The following is a 15,292-nucleotide window of genomic DNA, read 5'->3' on the forward strand; positions in this document are numbered from 1 at the left end:
TTCAAAAAAAAGTAAAGAACTCCATTAAACAAAAAATGAGCAAAAATAAAATCAAATAATCTACCAAGCGTGAAACTACCACAAATAGATAATTTCTTAAACCACATTGGCCTGACATCACATAAAGAAAGAAAAACGAACCAAAATGGGGTTTTTATAGGCCAAATGAAGATACTGAAAAAACAAAGCGAATTTATCGAGAGGACAAACGCCTCTCTTATTCAGCGCTAAAAAAAAACGATGTATCAAAGTAAAGTGCCTAAAAAAAAAAAATAAAAAAAAAGCGGAAATTCAATGTGAAAAGAACCAAAAAACCAAAGAAAAAAAAAAAAAAAACTTAAAAGATGAATAAAATTCAATAAAAGCAAAAAATTAAAAGAATAAAACCAAATACCAAACAACCATAAAAGCGAGTTATTCTCCAATATCTACGATTTGCACAAAATCCAAAAAATATAAACTGCCATCGACGGATACTAGCGAACAACTGACAAAGAAAAGGAAACAATTCATTCACTCAAAAAACAAAACGAACCGGCAATTAAATAAGTTGGAGAACTATGTCATTTGATTTCGGATTTTAATTAATGCATTTCTTGCAGATGGTTGCATAAACGCAAGAATAACTCGCTTTTATGGTTGTTAGGTATTTGGTTTTAATTCTTTTAATTTTTGGCTTTTATTGAATTTTATTCATCCTTTAAGTTTTTTGTTTTTTCTTTTTTTTTTTTTTTCTTTTAACATTGACTTTCCGGGTTTTTTTTTTTTTTTTTTTTTTTTTTTTTCGGCACTTTCCTTGGATACATCGTTTTGTTTCGCGCTGAAGAAGCGAGGCGTTTGTCCTCTTGAAATATTCGCTTTGTTTTTTCAGTATTTTCATTTGGCCTATAAAAACCCCATTTTGGTTCGCTTTTCTTTCTTTATGTGCTACCACAAATCAGGATCGATAAATAAATGAAACCCAAAACGAACAGAAATTACAATAAAATAACCGAGCCAAACTCAAAACGAGCAGAAATTATCATAAGTGTGGCTCAAAATCCCTATGCCTTCCCAAGGCCAGAACATAATTTGCACTTTACTGAAAAAAATATAAATGTTTTTACTTATCATGATAATTAAATCAAATAATATTAACATTTTGATTACTAGACTTTATTTGTAGACTTTATGAGGTAGACTTTCTTTGTACGATTATTCCTCGGCCTTTTGACCCTTTAGTTATATTTATTAAAAAAAACTTTCCACAAAAAAAGAAAAGAAAAGTTTTTCAAAAAAAAGTAAAGAACTCCATTAAACCAAAAATGAGCAAAAATAAAATAATGTACCAAGCATACAACTACCACAAATCAGTATCAACTTACTTTTACTATTTTAATACTTTTATAACTTTACTTCTATATAATACTTTTATAACTTTACTTTTATAACTTTTTTTTACTTTTATAACTTTAATGAATCAAACAATATTAACATTTTGATTAATAAATATCAGTATATGTATATTAAACTGACAATGCACATTCATTTGTATTTTCTTCAGTAAAGTGCAAATTATGTTCTGGACTTGGGAAGGCATAGGGGTTTTGAGCCCTACTCTTGTTAATTTCTGCTTGTTTTGAGTTTTAGTCAGTTATTTATTGTAATTTCTGTTCGTTTTGGGTTTCATTTATTTATCTATGCTGATTTGCGGTAGTTTCACGCTTGGTAGATTATTTCATTTTATTTTTGCTCATTTTTTGTTTAATGGAGTCCTTTACTTTTCTTTGAAATACCTATTTTGTGGAAAAGTTTTTTTACAACACTTTCAATAAAATCCTTATATGCTCCTAGGGCATAACTTACAACCCTTGCCCTGAGGGCTGGGGGGTTGTCATCCTCAATGACCTAATTTCCAGAACTTTCCACTACGTTCAACAAAATGGCTATCTCAACATTTTTATTGGATGTGTTTGGGGGAATGGTGGACGTGAGAGGGGGGTTAGTTACCCTCCAATCACTTTAGACTATTAAAAGGGCACTAGCCCTCTCAATTTCCAATTTAATGAGCCCCATTTGAAGTTTTCATGACAGCACTGTCTATAAAAACCTTATATGCCCCCAGGGCATAACTTACAACCTTTGACCTGGGGGCTCTGGGGGGTGTGTCATCCCTAATACATAATTTCCAGAAGTTTCAACTACGTTGAACAAAATGGCTAGCTCTAAACTTTGATTGAATGCTTTTTTGGGAAATGGTGGACGTGAGAGGGGGATTAATTACTCTCCACTCGCTTTCGACTATTAAAAAGGGCAATTTTAATTTCCAATCAAAGCCCCTTTTTGAAATTTCTACAACAACTTTCTACATAAACCTTATATGCCCCCAGGGCATAACTTACAACCCTTGCCCTGTGGGCTGTGGGGGAGTGTCTTCCTCAAAAACACCAATTTCCAATCTAATGACCCCTTTTAAAATTTCCTACGACACCTCCTTCTATACTAAGCACCCTGGTATGGAAACCAAAAAAAAAAAAAAAAAAAAAAAAGAAATACATTTTGCCAACATCGTTCTTTGCTTAGGCAGCGCGATTGCGCTGCCTAAGTAAAGAACGATGTTGGCACAATGTAATATTTTTTTATATTTTTTTTTTTTATAAAAAAAAAAGTTTTTTTTAACTGAAAGTAAGAAGCGATATTAAAACTTAAAACGAACATAAATTATTCCGTATATGAAAGGGGCTGTCCCCTCCTCAACGCCTCACTCTTTACGCTAAAGTTAGACTGTTTCTCACAACTCCCTTTTCATATACGGAATAATTTCTGTTCGTTTTAAGTTTTAATGTCGCTACTTACTTTCAGTTTAAAAAAACTTGTTTTTTTTATTTAATTTTTGATCGTTTTTGAATTAAGGCAGGTTTTGATTTTGGCTCCCCGTACATGAATAATTAAAACAAAATTGGTATATTAATTTTACTTCTTTTTGGTTAAATGGCTTTCTCGAAAGTTGTTTAATTTTATTTACTAATAAAAACGAACGTTTTTATTAGTAATAAATATACGTAACTTGCGAATTAACTTACGTAACGAACTTCTATGTTCATATATTTTTAATACGTATATTAGGGATTTCGCCCCCTAGTCAATACCTCGCTCTTTACGCTGAAGTTTGAATTGTGTTCCAATTCTATAAAAATGACCCTTGATCACAAAGGCCGTTAATTAGAATAAATAGGTCTTATGAAAGTACTAAAAAAAATCTTTAGCGTAAAGAGTGAATTATTGACTAGGGGGCAAACCCAATCATATACATAATAGTTTCTGTTCGTTTTAAATTTTGACGTTGCACCTTACTTTCGGTTGAAAAACTAGTTTTTTATTTAAGTTCTGATCGTTTTTTTAAATAATGCTGGGAAATCCGGCGCCCCCTTCATAGAAATATCCCTTCCCCCATGAAAACATCCTCCATGGAAAGATCCTCCCACGTAACCCCGACCCACCCCTCCCACTAACAGAAAAAATTCCCCCTGAAAACGTCTGTATATTTCCCAATAACCAATGTCATATGTAAAAATTAGGTAAAATTCATAAATTTCAGCCCTCCCTCCGAGGATTTTGGGGGATTAAGTTATCCTAAAAAACATAGTTATTATATTTTCGACCATGCTGAACAAAATGGCTATCTTAAAATTTTGATCGGGTGACTTTGGGAAAAAATGACCGTAGGAGGGGGCCTAGATGCCCTCCATTCTTTTTGGTCACTTAAAAAGGAAACTAGAACTTTTAATTTCTGTTCGAATGAGCCCTCCCACGATATTCTAGGACCACTGGGTCGATACGATCACCTCTGAAAAAAAAAAAAAAAAACAATTAACACGCATCTGTGATCTTACTTCTGGCGAAAAATACAAAATTCCACATTTTTGCAGATAGGAGCTTGAAACCTCTACAGTAGGGTTCTCTTATACGTTGAATCTGATGGTGTGATTTTCATGAAGGTTCTATAAATTTTAGGGGATGTTTCCTCCTTTTTTTCGAAAATCCGGCAAATTTTCTCACTAAACTTGAAGAAACTTATATATTTGAAATCAGCATTCAAATTTGATTCTTTTGGTGTATCTATTGGTATGAAAATTCCGTTTTTTAGAGTTTTGGTTGCTATTGAGCCAGGTCGCTCCTTACCTACACTTCGTTACCACGAACTGTTTGATTCCAGCTATCACTGCATCTATGATACAGCCGTAGTTGTTTATTCTGTTTCTGAATTATTCCTTTAAGCCCAGATTTGGCCTATCTGTGTTCATCCATTATTGTTTTTGTTTTTTTATACAAACCCGTGCTTTGTGTTTATTTACTCTCCAGAAAAGTTTTTGTAATGTTTGTCTTGATTTGAGTTTTCTGCTGAAGTCAAAACCCTGAAAAATCATAATCATACCGTTGCCTGATTTGAAAGTCGAACACTCCTCACGAATGCTGCTATTTGTTGTTCCTTTTGGCTTTTAGTTTGTAGTTGAAGCTGTCCTAGTCACTTCGTGACTTTGAAGAAAACTATTTGAAAAATTACTCTGATTATTGATTATTCTTTTTTTTTGTTCTTTGCTTCAAACTGCAATTGCAGTATAATGGATTTTAGTTGTGGCATTTAGAAGTTCACTAAGATGGTGTACTGTTTTGACTGAGGAAATATGCAATATGACAGGCCAAAGACAGCTAATTCTCTTGACTGTCTTACTGAAAATAGTGACATATCCGTTTAGTGTCTTTGACCTGCTCCTTTGAAAAGTCTGCTTAGAGTTTAATTCTTGTTTAAGTGTCCCAGCATGCAGAGTTAAGTTGTTCCGCTGGGCTCTTATTTTTAACCTATACTTATGTGAAAGTTATCTGATATGCCGATTGTATATTTTCCTCGTTTTAGCCACTGAAGTTGATAATAATTTTAATTATTTTGCCTAAAAAAGGGCCAAGTTTTGGGCTAGTAATTTCGCCGGTTTGGGTTATTTGTTCTGCTGTAAACCTGGCAACTATGATTGTCAAAATTGACTAAATATTGTCCTCAAGGCCGTATCCAGGGGGGGGGGGGTTACCCGGTTTGAACCCCCCCCCCGGAATTTTTTACCGAGTCGAAAATAAGTCGAAAATTAGCAAAACCTAGGTAAAAATCAGTAAAATTAGTCGAAAACTGAGTCAAAAATTACTATCCCCCCCCCGAAAAAAAAATCCTGGATCCGCCCTTGATTGTCCTGATCTATTTTAGCTTACGGACCTCAGGCTTGTTTTCATTCAATATAAAACTTCGTGTCGAGTTTCTATGTATCTAGTTCTTTTTTTTAAAAGCAAATTCTTTAACTTAAAATTTGCAATATAGTCAAGATGAAAAAACTTACTATCGTAAAGATACGGAGATTTTAAAAAATAAGTAATATTTATTGAAATAAAAGATGAAGATTGAGAAATAAAATTTCTGTAAATAAAACACATAAAATTCAAGATCGGCCTAAGCTCATATGAAGAATTTTCAGGAAAAAATAACTTAAAACCAAATGTCTTGCTGTCTCCTTAAACATACTTCATACACCTTTGATAAACCATGGATGCTTGAGAATGTTCTTTGGACTGGGTCGATAGTCTCTATTCAAATTCAAACACTGTAACACCAAATTTTGAGACAAAAAGGATATGTTTTTATCATTCATTTTCTTGACGATGATTTCTTTAGGATTTTCACGTTCATAGGGTACCATTCCAATAAGGAGTGACGCCAAAATTATCCCCAAAGACCAGGTAGTCACCGGACCAATAAGGAAATTTTGAAGGTCTTTTTCAGGAGGAGGATTCACTGGGGCCCATCCCAAATTTTCATTCGCCTTTTCTAATGATTCAGCTAAACCAAAATCAATAAGTATGACATTCTCATTTTCATCAACAAGTACATTGTCACATTTCAAATTTCTATGAGTAATACCAGCTGTTTCTAATTTTGACACTATTGATACTATTTGCCGAAAAAGATGGAGAACCTTGTTCTCCTTCAATGTTTGATTATTGAAAATATATTCTCCCAGTGTGACAGAATTCTGGTGGTACTCCGTTACAATCCAGCACTCTTGTTCTACTGTATAGTAATCAGTAAGCCTTATGCATCCGTCAATATCTTTTACTTTATTCAAAAAGAAAACTTCTTTGGGCAAGGTTCTACCGTTGTCTAGTTGGAGCATCGCAACACAGTCCAAGTTGACTTTTTTTTTTACAGCTACAGGCTTCCAGTTCTCTCTTTGAAATCCCATGAACACCTCTCCATAGGATCCCTTGCCAAGTTTCTTGTCAGTTAGGTAGTACTTTTGGCGAAATTCCTCCAAATCTGTTGCTGGAACGTTTCACTTTGGTAGAACCTGATAAGAGGCTCTTACCTTATTAGGTACATGAAATAAAACTTTTCTCTTAGCTTTTCTTTGATCCATCACTCTGTAATTATCGAATAGATATCTCTGTTGTAAAATATTTATATCCAAGATCTTTTGACTAAAAGACAAATTTCACTATAAATGGTGACTTGATTTTATGCATCCTTTTATATCAGTAGTGGACGTCATGGTCTATGACGTCACATTGTTTTATATCACGGGTCATTCGACATAACATCATTTGAAGCTTCAATATGACGTCATCTATGATTATAACCTACCACTTGAGTCGTCATTTCAAAAGTAATTTAACGATCTTTCAGGTAATTAAGTAATGACGTCATATCATAGATACTCAGCTTTTCAACAGATACGTGTGTCCTGTCAAAAGATACTTGCGATTTATCATTGTGTATGTGAAGATGCAGCTTATATCAAAAATTGCATTTATTTCAACCTTGTCTTTTGTTACTGGCAAAAGGCACTGGGTATAGGAATTTTCTTTCAAATAAACCGTTAAAAGTCTCTATGATACTTCAGTGACCCAATTACGGCGAAAAAAAAAGACGCATCACTGCTTCCCATGTGAAAAGTGATTTTCACTGTTGCTCAAGATGAGGGACTGTAATTCTCCTATATGGGGTTTTCGGCTGTGATGATTTTTATGGTTCAGTTTTTTTTTTTCCGTGCGGTATCAGGCTATTTTTCGAAATGACATAAATTTGTTTTTGTAATGAACTATTACCATTCAAATTAACGGAAATAACAGTGACAGTGGAACCTTTGTCAGTTTTAAATAATGGCTCATCCTCAATTGACAGTTTTTTTTTTCAAAACTTGTTTTTAACGCATTTTTCGGTTACTACGGGTTTATTTTTTACTAGGTTGAATTTGAAGCTGCAGCTATGAAAACTTTTAGGAATTTCAGAATTTTACGCGCTACTATTTTTTATAGTATTGGATGGTGTCATGTCACTTTAGGTATTACCCTGCCCGGTTTTACAGCCATTAGCTATTCTGCCATAAGACTTAGACTCCGATTAGTTTTTAATTTACTCTTCTTTTTTTCTAGGACAATTGACTTAGTGACCTTGGAAAAGGATTTGAAAACAAATCTTTTTCCGTCTTCTTAAATTCTGCAAATTGGCTTAATACTACTTCATAAAAACGTCTGTATTTCATTCTTAAAAGCGCATTACTTCACCTTACTTCTTCCCTTCCCCTAAACCCCGAAATAGATTAATGAATAGCCTACTTTATATATCCTCATTGTTCTATTTTTTTATTTAATATTATATATTATATTTAATAGCGAACGACAAACGCTAATATTGTGCAATGGGGAGCGCTGCTGAAGCGGCGAAAAAAAGAGTAAACTGAAGTAATACGCTTTTAGGAATGAGATAATTTATGATTGTTCAAAAGCAGTTTTCAGGATTTGTTATTAGTACGTGCTTCAAATTGCCCCAATCTTTCGGTATTAATATTTCTTTTTTATTTCCATGCAATGCCGTATCTAGGGCGGGGAGGAGTTTGATTCCCCTCCCCCTGATATTTTGTCTGACTTGTAAAATAATAGCACAAATGCATACAAAATTTTTTATTTGTTTTCTTAAAAAGAAATAGTTCTAGCCCCCCCCCCCTGAACAAAGATGGGGGTTGTGTTCTTATTCTCAGAGCGTCCTTGATTATGGTTAAATACCATTGATATTTTTTATTTTTTTTACTGATTTAAATTATATGCATAAAAAAAAAAAAAAAAAAAAAAAAAAAAAAAATAAGGCGTACTCTCTGGTTAGGGCCGGAAACTTATTAAGCGTATCTGTGTAATGAAACATACATGTATATAGCTAAGTATATAGTATAGGATAAGTTTATTCAAAAAACCGCAATTCAACAATAACTTTAAACAATAGAATCAAATTCCTCTATGGCCGACTCAGTATTGCTCAAATGAAAAATGATGATCATCCTCCCACCTCTGATTGCTGCCTGAGCAAAGTGCTATGCGCAATTAGTAATACGAACACACATTTTGTGCACATTTCAGTCTATTTGAGAGACTTTCACCAAATGTGGTTGTAAGAAAAAGGAGCAGACTATTTTGAAATATGAACTGTTATTGCAATTTTTCTGAAGGCAAGGTAATCAGGTTAACGTTGTTTGACTTTACTTGACTATTTTTAGAACTGGTAATTTGTGATTGTCCAAGATTTACGAACGCTTAACAACAATTATTGAGGTAGATACTTGACGTTAAGTGGCAGTTCACAGCAAAATGGGGCTTTCATTTTAATGTTTCGGAAGTCAAAATTAAATCATTGGGGTATTTTTTATAATTGATCATATTAGCCCCATAATTACAATCAATCATTTAATTCTAGTTAAAAGTTTTGGTACTTGTTAAGAATCCGATAAACACGCGATAAGTGAAGTTTCGTTAATGCTAATAAAATAAAACAAAATACGATGAAAATATAATAGTTTAGAAACAAATTCGGGCTATATATTTGCACATTAGGGGGGTGTGGGTGAAGCATAGCAAATATTAAATGCGTAACGTAATCTAACCTAGCTACGTTTTAGTCCCCCTAAACCCCAAAAAACTAAAGTTTAAATCTTTGTCACGGAATGAGCAACACCTCACAAACCTCACAAATAGCGGCTTTGAGATTTCGATGCAGTCTTTCCCGCGTGTTTATCGGATTATTAACAAGTACCAAAGTATTTTTGTAAACTAGGAAGGTATCGTAATTTTGGGAGGCAAAGTTTTTGGTAAAGTTTTTTTTCTTTAGTATTAAGAAAAGCAAATCCTTATACTATTTCGCTTTGTGTTTTTAATCATGGCTTAGTCGGGCCATTATTGTTATTCTCAAGGTCAGGTGCCATAAAGTGCCGTCTACCCTAAGCATTTTTAGAACCATTTAATCAACTGGTCCAACGTTTAATTTCGACAGTGTGACAGCTGTTGATAATCAAAAGACAGTCGAAATGAAGATCTTTCTTTTAAGTTGCTCACCATCGATTATTCTTATCTAGACGTTTGTTAATATGCTTAACAAACGTCTTCGGCGTTTGGGAGATGCTGATTAGAAGATTTACTGTTATTTTTTTCTTTTTGCATTTTAATTTGATTTGTGTGATTTCGCTTATGGTTCCTTCCATTTCTCAATTTCAATTGTCTCTTTTTTTCTGATTTTAGGTTCGAATCAATAACAATCGTAAGCCTCTGGGATTCTCAACTGATCCAGATCTTAACGTGGGACTTGTTAGCGAGTCCGTATCTGAAATAGGACCTTCGCATACCGTAGACAGACTTCCTCCTGGAGAGATTCCATTGCAATTTTCTCCAGAACCCTTAGACTCCAGAACTATTTATCCGACTATTGACCCCGCAAGACCTGGACCTTCAATAGCTGTGGCTGAACCTGGACCTTCCATATCTAATGCAATCCCTTCTCAACGAGGGAACACCCTAAAAGATGTACAACTGAGGAAAGATTCAAGTAGACCAGATTCTAGAACAAAAGTCGACGAAAAACAAATTTTATGTGTCGACATCACGGGTGATGCGAATGTTCCGTGTCAAATAAAGAAGGAGAATGTAACTGTACGAAAATTGTTTGTGTCCGTGTTTGGGAAACCAGGGGGTAAGTTCCTACCCCTAAAATTTCTGATCTTGGAAATTTAGTGTTCGGCAATTTCGTTATTTTTAGAACAAATAATCATTTTAAGGAATCTCCATTCAGGTTGCCCCGAACTCGCCTTCAAAAATGTATTCGAATGCAAACATTCCATCTTCTACTAAGGTAGAGACTCAAGTGCATCCGTATCTTTAAAAGTAAATCAACGGTTGAGTAGTGTAGTCTTTAAAAGTAAATGAACGGTTGAGTAGTAATGAGTGTCCATAGTTGAAACGATCTTAATAATATTTCTTTCCAGACGCTCCTTCTCTAATTGGCTTCGCGGAGTGCCTTTACCCTTCTTCAAGGAATCCCTAATCCTTTTCTTAGTACCATGCCTCTGAACACGGTTTTTGTGCCAATATCTTGTACCCGGGGGGTGGATAGCTTAGATTTCGATGTCTGTAGTATCATAGACACTATTCCACGAAGACCTAAGAAAGGGACCCCCCCCCCCATCTACCCCCCAACGCTGAAAAATAGATATGCGACGACTCCCTGGAAGGGCGGTACATTGTAGTAAATTTAGTTACAGTTTTGGTCATATTCAAGGGAAACATCGATTTTTTTTTCGCTTTAAGACCTGTCAGATGTTTTTTCAGCCAATCAGATTGTTTGAATTTTTTACCCTTCCCTTGCAATCATCTCCATGAACACTATTGTAGTCCTTTTTGTAACAACCATCTTCTAGCCGATCTAGCCTATATACTTGCGTAAGAATAGTGTATCTTATGTTAAAATTTATGCATTTTATTTGAGTATTTTAATTAAGTATTTGTGACGGCCGTCTCTTTGTACTTATGCTGATGTGAAAATTAATCCTTATAACAAGGAGAACAGATTATCAAGATAAAACAGTAAGGGACTTCAGAAAGCTTTTTCTACAATAATATCCAGAGTTTTATTGTTAATTTTGTATTAAAAAGATTTTTTTTCACTGTCTTAAAAAAAAACACCCGTTATTAATAGATTTTTGGTTAATTTTTTTTTTTATAGTATATCAAGGTAAACTTTTACTAGCCTAAACTCGTAAATAGCGACGAAGACCACACTGCCTTTCCATCATAAACATTGAGTTGATCAATAGAATTTTTTTTATTTAAGACAGTGGAACGCACGCACCTTTAAATGAATTTTTCGACCCTATATCCAAGGGCCGTCCTCAGCAAAACAAACGATTTAAAAACAATATAAAAGAAACTCACATTACAATTAGATCATTAAAACTGAAAAAGGGTATTAAAATTTTCAAAACAGCCCTTTTTTCAGTTTTAGTGATTGAATTTTAATACGAGTTTCTTTTATATTTTTTTTCTCGTTTGTTTTGCTGAGGAAGGCTCTTGGATATAGGGTCGAAATATTCATTTAAAGTTGCGTGCATTCCACTGTCTTATAGAAAAACTTTCTCTATTGTTCTACTTGTTGTTTATCCTAAAATCACTTTATAATTATTAAGAAAAATAATTCCCACAAAAATTAAAATGCCCTCTTTTAGCTTCCCCGCTGTAGCTCTGAATTTTCTAATAGAAATGGTTTATTTCTAGTGAAATATGTAGAAGCAAGCATAAATTACAATTAATGCACTAGCTTTTTTTTTCATTTCAAGTAAAGATTGAGATTGAAATTTATACGCCCAAAAAATACCAAAAGAAAAATACAAAGAATAAAAAATGTAAAAAATGCAAAGATTAAAGGTAGACTATCCCGCGTTAAAAGTTTTCTTAAATGTTGTAATATATTTTAAAATTTATTGAAAACGTACGGTTATAAATTTTGAATTCTCTGGTCTCTCATCTACAGTTTCCTCCATAATTCTCTATATTTTCCATATTACTTGTTCAGGGCGCCAGTAAGGGGGGGGGGGACGAGCCCCCTCAGATTATGAAAAAATCCAAACATTTAAAAAACCTTGTTAAATTTGCATTTAAAAAAACGAAAAAAGTCCTTGCCCCCCTTACTTTTTTGTAAATTGGTGACACTGAATTTGTCCTTTTCCGTTGTTGTATTCGTACTATGCCTCCATCTAAAATGAATTGTCGTGTTCGTATCTGATCACAGCAAGCGAGCATATCAAAGCCATTAAAGTTTTGTTTTAGTTTTCAAGATTAAATATTTGAATTATTTTTTGATATTGCCAATTTTCCAAAAAAAAAAAATTGTAATGAAAATATGAATAAAATACTAATTAGAAGGTATTTGGTCAACTACTTAGTGTCAATTAGTATCCAAATGTTGATCTAATGGTAAAGGAAATCATGCTATCAAAAGATAGATAATGTGCGTAAACCAAAACGACCATACAGTACAGCAAGGAACAATCATGGTTGCAGCGATAGTGGCACCTAGTTAAGAACGAACTGCTGCTCATAGTAATCCAAAATAAAAAATTAGAAAAATGTAATTTGTAGCTGGTTCAGGAACGGTAACTGTCTATCTTGATTAATCATAATAGTCAAATACTATTTTGAAAACACATTTATGGGGATTTCAAAAAATAGCCTGAAAACCCTTGAAACTGTATGTCATTACCGATTTCGAAAAGTATATAATTGGAATAGCTCTTTTCGAAAACTCCATACAGGAATCCTGCAGCCCCCACCTTATAGAACAAGGAAAATCACTTTTTTGTATGTTTTTTTTTAGTATTTTTATTCTTGTTTCTTTTCCTTTTATATTCTTCGCTGCTACTGTAAATACGAAGCGAAGTATAAAAAACACGAAAATGCTCCATTAAACTGGACAACTAATTGGAAACAAATACTGCTTTTCACATGTCGCCACCTATACTATCTACTATACTATACTACTGACACTACTAATTATACTTAAACGCATTGTTAACCAAGTAGTAGCAAAGTTCCTGGTAAAATCGGAGAACTATCAACCCCAAGCAAACCACTTATCTCCAAAAAGGCTCTGAAACCAAGAAGAATAAAAAAAATCAAATCAGTATATATAGTTGTAACTTGATAAAAAAAAACACGACAGAACTAGAATATATGTTGCGAGATACTTCTATAGGGCCTCCAAACTACGGCCCTCGGGCTAGATACGGCCTGCGAGACCCTCTCTTCTGGCCCCTGGAGACTTTCTAATGGCCAGAAAAAGATGGCGTTATATCATTTCATCGACTTTTCTAAGTCAATGAAAAAAAAAATATTTGCTGATTACAACATTTGCTTGATTTTTGATGAAGGAAAGAACTTAAGTGGCATAAAAAAAGGCAAGGTTGGACAAGTGAAGCAATGATAATCACATTTCCCAACCAATATTCCTGCACTGTATTATTCACCAGCAAGCTTTGTTTGCTAAATATATGGTCATAAGGAGTGTACTAAATCCTCTGCTGAATATGGCGAATTTAATAAGGCCACAGGGGCTCAACCGTAGACGGTTCAGAGATATGTTGAAAGTACAGACACAAAACTACAAGATTTGCCATATTACTCAGCAGTAAGATGGCTAAGTTTTGAGAGAGTTCTTAGTTGGGTATTTTAATAAAGAAAGTAATGAAGTCACATCCATTACTTTCTTATGAAGAGTGGGTTTGAAAATTGGCCTTTGCTGCAGAAATTACTGGTCATTTGAAATGTCTGAACCTAAAACTACAAGGAGAGAAAAATCTAGTTTCTGATCTATAAACTCGCCTAAATAAATTCAGATCTAAAGTTGTCTTGTTTCTGGAACAAGTACAGGCTAACAACTTGACGCACTTTCAGGTGCGTGCAGAAATGTTTGGAGACCCCTGATATATAGCAGCACAGGAGTAATAAGTAACTATTGTGTATATTGATTTGAATTTTTCTTTTTATTCTTTTGATTTCAAATCCCTTCCTTTTTCTTTATTTGTTATGGTTTACATTATTTCTTTCTCAGGATGCCCTGTATACTTTCAAAGTATTTGTTGGATTTTTTATCTTTTTTTTCCTACTAGTCATAGACGTATTGTTTTTCAACATTTTTAAAATATTATTTGTGTTAATAATTCTATTTCAGAAAATCGACCTAATTTTTGTGATCCCGAAGACGCAGTAACGAACCGTGCAATGAAGACAAACCACTACAAAGTCGTCGCAGATCGGATCTCAAGAGACCCAGAGGATATAAGGACTATTTCTGCTGTAGTTAGAGGTCTCTGTGTCTTCAAGCTGAACGCAGAAGGGCTCTCTTCAATTCTTGAAGAACTTCCCGAAAAAGTTGTTAAAAGTCCTGGTGAGTAAACTGAGTTCTCAGTCCTGAGTTTTTTATTTAACAGTAAAATTCATAAACAAAAAATTACTTTAACACAATCTCCCCCATAAGGCTCCATGGCCGGGAAAGAAAAGGGGAGAAAAAAAAATACCAACACAAAAAAAATATAAAAAAAATAAAAAAAAATCCAGTCGTCCACCTTAATAAATGGTTAATAAACGCCCACCAAAATGACAAGCTAGGCAGGGGTTAGCGCATGATTTCACCAACTCAATTAGATATCTATCTCAATCCAGAGGCATCACTGGAAAAAACTGGAAAAAAACTTATTTACTAGCTAGAAATTCTCTAATATAATTTTTGAACATACCAAACGAGTGGCAGCTTCGTGCCGACTCTGGGAGCGTGTTCCAGATCCTGTTGCTAGCTTTCAGAGGATTGAAGTCAGACCTCACTGATAGAGTATGAAGAATCTATAAATTGTTTCGCCAGGCTCGAAAGAGTTCAGAAAAGAGCTTTAATGATATTATCGAAGCAGGCGGAAATGTCGTTTGAGGAGCTGCTGACAAAGTTTAAAATGCAAACTCTGAAAAAAAGAAGAGAGAAACGGCATGGATTTCGGAAGAAAATCTCTGATCCACCCAATCCACAAAACCCTTTCCTCCCTCAATCCACAACAAAACGACTCCCGCGCAGGGTTGCAGTGTCTGTTGAGCGTACTTCAGCCGGTACGCTGTGCCCATCAGCGGTTAGCAAAAAGCTTTATACCTAGTTTTGTATAAATGTATAACGAAAATGAGGAGGATTGATTATTGTTTTTTGTGAATTTGCTTTTTAATGTGACTATACCAAAGAAATTTGGCAGTGCCATGACAATTTTGATGAAAATAAAAACTTTATCTATCTATCTTGTTGGAAGTGCGGAGATGATCAGAAACAAAAGAAATATTATTGCATAGCAGGAACAGCAGGAAGATGGCCGTGCCACTGTAAAAAACCTGAGAGAAGAAGAAGAAAGAAAATAGAGAGATTTCAATT

The 15,292-nt window shown here is 34.2% G+C and overlaps 1 protein-coding gene and 1 pseudogene across 3 annotated transcripts in view; one reads left to right on the forward strand and one right to left on the reverse strand.

Annotated features, from left to right (window-relative positions):
* LOC148949084 (uncharacterized) overlaps positions 1–15,292 on the forward strand; it is a 121,231-nt gene that overhangs the window by 70,597 nt on the left and 35,342 nt on the right. For all 3 annotated transcript variants that reach the window (XM_089093158.1, XM_089093157.1, XM_089093159.1), the window contains 2 exons: positions 9,583–10,030; positions 14,060–14,275. In XM_089093158.1, coding sequence (XP_088949284.1) covers positions 9,583–10,030; positions 14,060–14,275 — 664 coding nt within the window. The remainder of the gene's footprint in view (positions 1–9,582; positions 10,031–14,059; positions 14,276–15,292) is intronic.
* On the reverse strand, positions 5,547–9,545 carry LOC148949085 (maternal embryonic leucine zipper kinase-like; annotated as a pseudogene).

The sequence above is a fragment of the Artemia sp. Qi Xiang Cuo genome, chromosome 8 (genome assembly GCF_049724085.1).
Source record: "Artemia sp. Qi Xiang Cuo chromosome 8, ASM4972408v1, whole genome shotgun sequence".
Lineage (NCBI taxonomy): Eukaryota > Metazoa > Arthropoda > Branchiopoda > Anostraca > Artemiidae > Artemia > Artemia sp. Qi Xiang Cuo.